We start from the raw sequence: 11526 nt of genomic DNA, 5'->3' as shown, positions 1-11526 counted from the left end.
ATTCTGACAGTTTCATAGATAATTATAGACCAATCTCAATGCTTTCAGCTTTTCCTAAAATTTTTGAGTCTTTAATTTGTCCCCATATTCAATATCATTTTCGTCTTTATCTGTCGGACTGTCAGCACGGATTTGTAAGTGCAAGATCCACGAATCTCAGTATTTACTGAATCAGTCGTGAATGCAATTGACGCTGGTAAGCAATACGACGTTATTTACACCGATTTCTGCAAGGCTTTTGATAGAGTTCCAAGAATATTACTATATAAGCTTTCTGCGTATGGTGTAACGGGTGCTTTGCTCTCCTGGCTAAGGTCTTATTTATCCAATCGTTCGTTTTATGTAGTTTTGAATGGATACCGTTCTTCTTTCCACTCGGTGGTCTCAGGTATTCCTCAAGGATCTCATTTGGGGCCGATCCTTTTTAATATATTTATTAACGACATCATAAACTGTTTCCAGTTTTCTGAGTTATACATATTCGCAGACGACTTGAAGTTTGCTGGGTTGATTACAACTATTGAGGACGCATTAAAGCTTCAAGACGACTTAAGTAGACTACATAAATGGTGTCTCCAAAATGGCATGAATTTAAACACTAAAAAGTGTTTTAATATGAAATTCTCTAGAAAATTGCACATTATTGATTACAGCTACCATATTCAAAATGAAATAATTGAATCTAGGAACACCATAAAAGACTTAGGAGTGACCTTTGATACAAAATTAACTTTCGTGCCTCATATAGATAATGTAGTTAAAAAAGCTATGATGTTAGGATTTATTATAAGAAACACTAAAGATTTTCGTATATATATATATATATAATAGTCTTGTCCGCATATACTGGAATACTGTAGTGTAGTCTGGCGTCCACATTATTGTACACATGTTTTACGTATTGAACGTATTCAAAAGAGATTTTTGTGGCACCTCTCGTATCTAAATAATAAAGGAATAAAAAACTCCTCTTACATTGACAAGCTGAAGCATTTTCATATCATCTCATTAGAAAAACGCAGAGATTTTATTGACATTTCTTTTGGTTTTAAAATACTGACGCATATAATAGATTGTCCACAAATGCTTCAATTGTTTAACTTTCGTGTTCCCTCTAGAATACCTCGGAAACAGATAACACCTTTATGTCCTCCGTTAAGAAGAACAGTGTTAGGAGCCAACTCGCCTGTACCCAGATTGTGTAGGATTCTGAATGCTCACAGCGATCAAATTGACATCAATTTTGGACCCACCAACAGCAGATATAGCTTATTGCGGAAAATCTTAGACATAAGTTCATAATTACTTATTATTCAGATAATTTTACTGTTACTGTTATTGTTAATGATTTATTAAATATTATAATAGTGCATGTGGTGTTCGCGTATAAAAGATTTTTACATTAGGCAAAATTATTTTTTGTGTTATTAAGTTGCATGTAAAATGTAAAAGTTGTATGTGAACCTTATTAAATAAATAAAAAAAAAATATGGGTAGGGCACCAGTGAAGTGTTATAAGTGAAAAGTTAGGAGTATTGCTATCAATATACTTGTTATACTCCATTACTAATAATTTCTTAAGCCCCCTTGAAAGATAAGGTTTTTTGGTGAATATTAAATAGTAACTTCACCTGCAATATTGGTATACGCTGGCGAGGTATTATGATACTACGTGAAAATGAAGTCAGTTCACTTGGAATATCGAATTGAAATTTTAGAGATAGATGAATTAGAGCAGTTAATAGAAAGAGATGCTAAATAGCAGCTATCATTATTCTATTCTATACGGTGAGATGAGATATTAAAACAATGAAATGAAGATATCAACATCTTTTAGTAAATAAATAGTCATTAATTCCTGCACTGTCTTTGAATTCATGCATCAACTTTGCCGTTCCATGTTTAAGTTGCATTTTGAGACTTTAGCACAATCCCAACGGTTAAATTTAAACAATATTTTTAATATGGCATCCCTGAAAATTTATTGATGTCAGTTGTAAAGAATTATATACCGATATATTTTAGCTTAAATTATTCATCAAACCGAATTTAATTTCGTTTACACGTGTGTACTAGTCTAGAAATCGACAATTTAATGGGCATTATTCGAAATTTGTAATGTGTGCAATTATTCATGAATCCATGGATAGTATAGTTTGTTGTTGCTTCTCCAACCATGTCAAATAAAGTCAAATGCATATTAGCAGTTGAGGAGTACACTACTCTTCCTGTGAACTGTTTATTTATTGGTCTACCGTCGGTGTTTTCATTATGACAATTATCGTTAAATATGAATAAATAATTCTACCTGTATTTTTGGTTTCTGATACACCCTCATTTTTGAAGTATCCAGTTCTTTGAATTGGTTAGTTGGTGTTCAGAACTTGGACTAAGAACGTTCATAATGTTCAGTGAGTCGTACCACAACCGTTTGTTGCAATCATGCAGTCCTGTGAGCAGAAAACAGTCAGTGCTGGTCCGGCCCGAGCCAATGGACAGATTTATACCATGCAGACTTGGGAACACTTGGCAGACCAGCTTTCAAGGTGAGTCTTGTAATAATCTTGTTATGTTCAGAATCAATTACTAAACTAACATAGAATAAATCTATTTATTGCAAGGTAGAATTCTGATTTTATTAATTTAGATACATTAATCTATTTAGCAGCTACATAATATATTTAATAAATTTGTTATTTATACTGTGAACTTGTTATATTTATCTTTATGGATTGAGAATTTGAAATTAAGTAATATCATCAAATTAATTTTTATAACTTTTTACTATTAATTTCCTTTTTTAATTGCTTGATTTTTCATAACATCCTTGATTTTTCACAATATTCTAGCATGAGGATAAGGCATTTAGTATGATTCTTTAGCAGTTGTTTATTTATTCTTAAATTCTGTTTAAAAATAGACACATAAATAAAATTGTATAAAATCACATTTTTTAAAATATACCTTCATTATTGCTATATACTTACAACTTCCAGATTAAATTATAATTAAATATCTCTTTCTATAAATTATATTTATTACATTGAATTCTTTGATTGTATTACAAGTGCTTAGTAAGTAACACTTATTTAATACAGGTATTCTTATACCTATCTCAGGCACCAGTCTCTCACAATTATATTTATAATTTGTTTAATATAAGCATTGTATTTCACTGTAATGAATTGTGAAGAGAAATAAATCTGTTTATTATTATTATTCTTATAATTATTTAGTACATTTTTATTTGTTTAACTTTATTATTTTCATTTTTGGTAATTGTGTTTTAATTTGGAGTGTGAATCATAATCAATAATAGTACAGATATAAAATATTTAATAGCACTTATAGATAAAATATATTTAACCTTAAATGCAATTGCTCTTATTTATCTCTATATTGGCATTGAAGGACATTTAGATAATTAAATATTTACATATTTTACTTTAAGTAATTAATTATAATTATATATTTTACATAGTCTGTTTTTTAAAAAGATCAAGTAGTCATAACATAACATTTAGGTAAATTGAATGTAGGTCCCGTAAATAATTTTATTTTAACAGTAATGACAAGTTCTGGCTTTGCATGTATGCAATTTATTATAGAAGTAACATACTCTGACTTCGCATGTTCTTTTAGAAAATAAAATACAGTCTATGTTACTTGGTGATAATGTAGCATTTTATGGATGAAAAATTTTTAGAATTGATTAATTACTTTTTGAGTTTATTACAAACAGTAAAATCTTTTCTCTTTATAATATTAATTTAATATAAATGGTGCAATAAAGTGTACATAAATAAATATTAGTATAGATACCGTAATTATCTCTTTATAATAAATAAAATAAAATAGCCATTTATTCTACTCTAACATAATTACCATTTCATAAATCTTTGTATTTATTTAAGTTTTAAATTGTAGTAGTCACCTTTTTAGTGTAGGCCTCCCCTTTTTCCTTCCACATATCCCTATTTTGGACTGTTCTCATTCACATTGATCCATATGCCATCATTAACGCATTTGCCCAGCGTCTGTTTGGTCAACCCCCCCCCCCCACCTCAAATTATTTATGTATACAAAAGTTAATAAGTATGTATTGTACATACAAACCTACTATAAAAATGTCTAAATGACAGTGAAACACATATCTAAATCTTTTATGTGGTTTGGAGGAAGTAATTGTAGAAATATATGTAGTGTAGTGTAGACCTTGTTTTATGCTATTTAATGATTTCCTTTCATCATATTTATTGTCATAATTGATTTGCAAAGATGCAGGTGGTTCATCCTTCCTTATGGCAGTCTATGGGGGATGCTTAAGTTCAGCAATGGATAAATAATGTCTGAGATAATGATGATGAAATTTTCTTTACTTTTTTTACGTTAAATAATAATACAAAAATATATTTAAGCAATTTAATAAAAAAAGTACAAGAGTCTGTATGGTTTTATGTATGTGATGAAGTTGTTTCAATGTCTACCATCTTGCCTTATGATGGTTATGGGTACAGTCTCCAAATAATACAAACAATTGAATTGATGTCTATGCCTGTTTGTATTGGTTTGGGTGTTTTCTACATTATCTTAAATGAGTAGTTTAAAAAATATATGTACTAGTTCTGTTTAGTATTAAACTAGATGGCACTGTCTAAAATGTGAAGTAGTGTTAATAAAAAAATTGCCAGTGTTTAAAAAAAGTATGTTTATATGAAGTCTATTAAGTTGAACCATGTTAAATATTTTTTTTATACAGCAATATATCATTGCTGGTAATAAAATAGAAATTAATAAATGATTTTATAATATGATACAAGAATGTTGATATGATTGTAAATAAGAATGAAGTTAATTCAAAATGAATTAGAAATGTTATTAAAATATGAGAATTATATTTCAATATATTATATAGTCAGGATTTGAATCAGTATGTCATGTTGGGGCCTGTACTTTTACTAGTTTAGTTACTAAGCATCAATACAATGTTTAATTGAACTTTTCTGCTTATTTTTAAATAAATTATTAGTAGTAAATATATTATGCTCTGCCTTTATCTTTTATGGTAATAAGACATGAGATATAAGTGTGACCAGTAAAAAAATTGCAACACAAATTGGTCATGCTTCAGGGACTGTGGTTGAACAACCTAGTTGTATGGCCTTCAACGCCAGAATAGAGTAGGTATTATGGTGAGATGTTTAAATGTGGAATATGTATGATAGTGTAGGGTAGGCATTCCTATTGCGTTAATAATTTTATTTCATTAGAATTTATTTTATATAATTTTGTATTCTATTATTTTAAATACGTTTTGTTCCACAAGATAAACACGTAACTTTAATTGTGGTAATGTACACCGATGATCGACGATATATTTCGTATTCAAAATATTTGAATTTAGAATGTGGAATTGTTTCACTTCAAGCAGAATCTGTTTCGTAACGGGCTGATTTATGTTCCGCAAACACGTCACATTGAATCATCAATTTATGGTAATATAGGAGCAATATGGGTGCATATTCTATCGATTGCAAAAGGAATAATTGAAAACGGTTCAGAACTGGCTATGTTATCCCGTCACTTAGCTCAACAAAAAATACAATTGTACTGAGAACCTCATCCTTTTGGAGATCAACTGAACAGCATTAAATGAAGTAATTGCCACCACAAAAACTTATATTGATATATACCAATCAAAAGCTAATATTCTAAGTTATTGTCTTTTTGCGCGCTACCGCCTAATAGAGCATAATGACAATGATTCGACCAAAATTTCAAATCCAAGATAATTGCGGGTTGTCCGCTGACATGACTCTTATTTTTGTTATTTACCATGTTGTACTATTTGCTGTGTAGTTGAGGTTCTCAATCCTCATGGCATGGATTTTTGTTTGCTATATTTTTTGCGTTTGCATATTTTTTTAAAGTTTCGTGATAATTATTTGTACGTGCTGTAGCTATATGGAAAAAAATACACGTGGAAAATTTTCTTAATAAAGAATTATTAAATTATAATAATTTTTCATAAATTGATGAAATTATCTCCAATTCGTCAATTTAATACAGAATTCTGTATATAATATATATATATATATATATATATATATAAATATATATATATATATATATATATATATATATATACATATATATATATATATATATATATATATATATATATATATATATATATATATATAATATGTATGTATATGTATATATATATATAAACGGGCTCTTAGCAGATAACGACTTTCCGAACCCCGTAGAATTAAAAAGTAAAAAGGCATTTAAAAGTGCTTGTAAGCAAGTGTATTACAATAAAGATGATTTGAATTTAAATTTAAACCATTCCTACTAAATTGGACAAAATGGAAAAACATTTTCTTTGTTCTTTGAGTTGTGGTATTGCGGTGGATCTCTCACCTCTCACGTAGGTCTCACGGTTCACACTTTGTCTACAACTGTACAGGAATACTGTATTCTTCTTAGTATCTGTATAAGTACTATAAACTATATAAGACATTTTTTTTAATACTGCTCTATATATTTAGATACTCGATTAGCATCTTATATGCTAATTTTAATGCACTGAAATTATATAACGAAATTACAGGTAGGTTACAAAAATACAAACCAATGTTATAATTATTTAATTTGATCAAGAGCTTAGCTTAGACCGCATATGTTTTTTTTTTATTCTATAACCATGTATTAGTGCGTAATTACGTATTTTGTTAATAAAACATCCGTTGTATCACGTACAAATTGCTATTCGTTCGTTGTAATCAAGTGTATAGATAAATCTTAGATTCACTGGTGCCTAGGTTTGCGTTTTGATTAAAGCTTCCGTCTCGCGATGGCTAACCGCGAATGGTTTCAACCACAGATATAAGAGTCGGTTAGACAGATAACGGTTGCTAGGATATATTTTTGTTTGACTCGAATTATTATTTATTATATAAATCTACTTTTATAAAAGTACAATTTTTTTGTGATCTGGACTTTCTAACATGTTGACTAGCTATCTTACCAGAGGGAGACTTTGTACAAAAGTCGATCGCTTGGGTTACCTCTGTCCCATTCGTGTTTCTACCGTGAAGCAGTTTTGTTTGCATGGCTGTGTTTCGGTTTGAAGGGTGGGATATGACGTGAAATTACAGGGTACAGAGGAATAACATCTGAGTCCTCAGGAATGGCAACGTACGGGGGGTATCATGGGCGTAATAGTATACTCTGTTATGACCATGGTACTGCTCATGTCTATAGACGACGGTTACCACTTTCCATCAGGTGGACCGTCAGCTTGTTTGCTATTCTAAGTTGTATAAAAAAAAAAAAAACTTTTGTACAATTATGTATAGATTATGCAACAGCAGCCTATGCCCTTACTAAGCGCAGTGGCCTCTATCTAGCGTTTCATATCTGTGGTAACTAGACTACCGTTAGCTGCAATTTCCCAACCCGGAACGAATCAGTCGCTCCGAGCCGAGTCGTTTAATGCAGTTGCAATGGGAACGGACGGTAAATATATAATATTTGTTTACCCTCAACGCAAACGATTCCGTGTAATAATAAAGAGGAAATATTCGGTTTATTATTTGTAATAACCGATTTTAAAAAACCTTTCGCCTATTTCTATATAATTTTTATTATTATTAAACTTTGGACTTCTATTCCCGGTTTTTTTTTATGGGTGAAAATGGTATGGTAACCCCGCCTGCGCTAACGGGATACGCTGGCGGAGCAGCAGTGAAGAGTGATTGATGAGAATGAAAACAGGCCAGTTAGCCCATCATGATGAATTCATCAGGAATTAACTATGATAGTTTCCAGGGGGAAGCGTGAGGAGGTCGACCTGGTTGGGTATATTGCTAGCAATGGGATTCTTAGTTTCCATTACTAACAATCCCTTTCCTCCCTCTTTTCCCGGTTAGTTACGTGTTTCCTATAATCCTGCGGTATTTAGGCGGCCCGTAAAGAAAGCACATTTGTAGGCTGTCAAAATGACGATGGTCAACACAGTATACATTGGTGTGATGATGATCCTCATGCTTCGATCATATTATCTATTTATCATCAGGTGGGGTGTGTTCATTTTGTCTAGCTAATTATGAGGACGACTACTGGAGGACTCAAAAAAAAATATTAAAACTAATTTTATTTTATTCATAAAACTAAAATGACTGTCCAGTTCGAAGTATGAACCAATTGTGCGTTTTCAAGTCGTCACGTAGTCCAGCCTCATGCTGCAGCGTCAGCAATTAGCTAGTTAGGCATTTGCGTCATTTACACAAGTTTTAGATGCGATGCAGCGTCAGCGGTCTCGATAGTGGCTCGCTATGTAACTATCTTCTAAAAATCAACGAGTAATATAAGCTGTATGATATTTTTTTCTAATGTTATTAGTTGCAGTTTGTTTCTCTTTTATTAACTTTAGATAATTTTTAATTAATTTCTAATATCTCACAGGGCAATATGAACGTGTTCATTATGCCTTATTTATGAGATAATGAAATGTTAAAGATTCATACATATTATTACATGCTCCCTTCTCATTACCGCTACCTAATTAGCACAAGGTATTGTTTCTAACAAGAATAATTGGTGGCAGTTAGGTTAATGACCCTATATGGAGTGATGTACGTGAGCAATTTACATGATTCAGCAGCTAAATTAGTTTTAGGGACACTGTCGGATATGTGACAAAAACTGCAGTGCACGACTTCAAAATCTGCTTTTTATAAAGCTTATTGAAAATCAACTAATTTAAATCAATATATTTATTTATTCATTCTTATTTTATTAAAAAATTTACTTCTTTTCTCGCAATGGTCTCTTTTTTATGCAACTTAGAATGGCAAACAAACTGACGGTCCACCTGATGTAAAGCGGTAACCGTTGCCTATAGACATGAGCAGTGCCATGGACATAACAGAGTATACTGCTTCACCCATGATACCCTCCCAGTGTTACCATTTCTGAGGATTGAGATGTTCCCCACTCTTCAAACCGAAACACAGCCATGTAAACACAACTACTTCACGGTTGAAACACGAATGGGACAGAGGTAACCAAGGAAACGACTTTTGTACAAAATCTCCCTCTGGTCTCATACTGATTTGCCAACACTGGTTTGTTTTGCGCACAAAAAATTTGGAATAATTTATTCTCCATACTTATAAACATGGCTGGCCATCTAATTACATTGAATTTTGCTTACCCTAGAAATCATAAATTTCCTACCGCTTCTAACTTATGTTTTTTACAAAGTCTAAATCACGGGCCGTGTAAACAAAGGTAGACAACTGATTTGCAATTCATACGGTTGGCTCCGACACGCTTCGTTACTTGTAACCTATTAATACATGTATGAGGTAGGACTTGGCAAAGAGAACTTATTACTATTTGAATTGAAAGTTTCCACAAAATATGTTTGCATGTGTGGGGTTGTCATATCTCTATTTCTAGCTAGTTGGACAAATTTGGCCTGTAAGTTATTTTAATAGTGAATTCTATTATAGTCATTTCTATCAGCAGATCTCGGAATAATACAGCGATTACAAACTCACAATTTTATGTGTTTACTTCAAGTTACCAGAGGGAGACTTTGTACAAAAGTCGATTACTTGGGTACCTTTGTCCCATTCGTGTTTCTACCGTGAAGCAGTTGTGTTTGCATGGCTGTTTCGGTTTGAAGGGTGGGATATGGCGTGAATTTACAGGGTACACAGGAATAACATTTGAGTCCTCAGGAATGGCAACGCATGACGAGTATCATGGGCGAAACAGTATACTCTGTTATGTTCATGGTACTGCTCATGTCTATAAGCGACGGTTACCAGTTTCCATCAGGTGGGCCGTCAGCTTGTTTGCCATTCTAAGTTGTATAAAAAAAAAGTAAAAAAAAAAACAATGTAATTTTTGTCAGCCTAACTAGTAGTATTTTCAGGTTCTCTTCAGAGTAACAGTTTTCTGAAGAGGTTGAATACCATATGTTCTATACAGGAGTATACTGTTTTTAATATTATCTGAATCATAGCAAGATTGACGAGTGATATTATTTTGTTGTCTCGTCAATAATAACAGTTCAGCATTATACAGTGGTTTCCAATTTAAATTTTCAGTAGGGGCGATTTAGGGTAAATCGTATAGAATACACAGGATGCTCATTTCCATTCATTTAAATTTCATTTGAGGTCATAAGAGGCATTTATGCTTGTGGCTTCTTTTGTACATTGCGTGTTCTTTAAGATTCTTACCTTTTAAATACTCTGATTAATTTATGAACATTCACTTTTTATTTGCTTTTCTTGCAATGTTTTTTTTCACCTACAGATTGTACTTAGAGGCGCTGACCCCCTAGTCTCGTCTATGGTCTCTGAAGCGTGACAGAGAAATAATCTTGACTGTATATACCGTCGCCTGATTGTGAACAATTCGCGTGTTAATGGTAACCAGCTCGCTGCATACTCTTAACTATGTTTACGTAGCTTGAGATCATTATAATCAGTGCAATGATCGTTACGCTCTGCGTCTCTTATTAGCTGGAATATTGTTAACTTTTCATTTTATTCATACTCGTAATTGTATTTATTCAGATTGGAATTGTTTTTGTGTTTATCTTCATTTAGAAATTTTTAAGCGACTTTCAAAAGTCAGAGGTTTTCTCAATTCATGTGTTTTATTTATTCGTGAGTACGTTATACGATGTCTTCGTCAAATCTGAGCTATTTTGATAATTATTATTTTAATTATATTTATTATATTACTTAGTAATTTTATTAGTTTTTCTTTGTAGGGAAAACAGCTGCAGAATCGATTCGATTCCACGTTCTAAATACAAATTTTTTATTATAAATCTAATGTGTCAATGAAACATCTCGTCAAGTGAAATTAGTAGTCAATATAATTTTGTCACGTTTGCTTTTATTTTTTGCGGAGCGGTCACAGTCAAATTGAAATACACTGTTTCACGTTGAGTTTATAATTTGGGGTTTAATTTTAATATGAACAGTTCTTTTTTGGACTTCTATTGTTAGAAATCGAAGAAGTTTGTCAATCCTCATAGTTATTTAGTTCGTTTTTAGCAGTATTAGGAACAATTAGTGAACGGACGTCGTTAGCATATCCTATTATGTTAATTGTTACTCCATTATGACAATCTCGGGACACCGGGTCACAAGTCAACGGAGTCAATTATCAAATGTAGTGTCCTTTGTCTGCTTAATTGTGTGCCACTTTTATAAAATTAAATGAACAATACTAACCTCCGACAATGCCACCCTATTACAATATCGCCGTGTGTGTTCCGGCATAGTATGGGTCACCCCTTCCTTTCCCGTAGGTTTCGTAAGAGACGACTAAGGGAGGGCGAGGGATGAGCAGCAGCGTTCCTCTTAAAACATCTCTAAAAATGTAACTGCGGTTGCCAACCCGCCTGCCAAGCGTGACAACCACTGGCAAAATTGCTTTTATGGGGAAGGCTTATGTCCAGCAGTTGACTGTTAACGGTTAGTAATA

The 11526-nt window shown here is 32.1% G+C and overlaps 1 protein-coding gene across 1 annotated transcript in view; it reads left to right on the top strand.

The window, feature by feature from the left end:
• The first annotated feature begins 1980 nt into the window (after positions 1-1980).
• LOC113522462 (fizzy-related protein homolog) overlaps positions 1981-11526 on the top strand; it is a 56612-nt gene continuing 47066 nt past the window's right edge. Inside the window, exon 1 of the mRNA XM_026908147.3 lies at positions 1981-2546. Within this exon, the coding sequence (XP_026763948.2) occupies positions 2405-2546 (142 nt within the window). The 5' untranslated portion in view covers positions 1981-2404. The remainder of the gene's footprint in view (positions 2547-11526) is intronic.

Source organism: Galleria mellonella, unplaced genomic scaffold (genome assembly GCF_026898425.1).
Source record: "Galleria mellonella isolate WM207_F2 unplaced genomic scaffold, CSIRO_AGI_GalMel_v1 utg515, whole genome shotgun sequence".
Taxonomy (NCBI): Eukaryota; Metazoa; Arthropoda; class Insecta; order Lepidoptera; family Pyralidae; genus Galleria; species Galleria mellonella.
The sequence above is the reverse complement of the archived record's forward strand: the minus strand, read 5'-3'. Positions and strand labels throughout refer to the sequence as shown.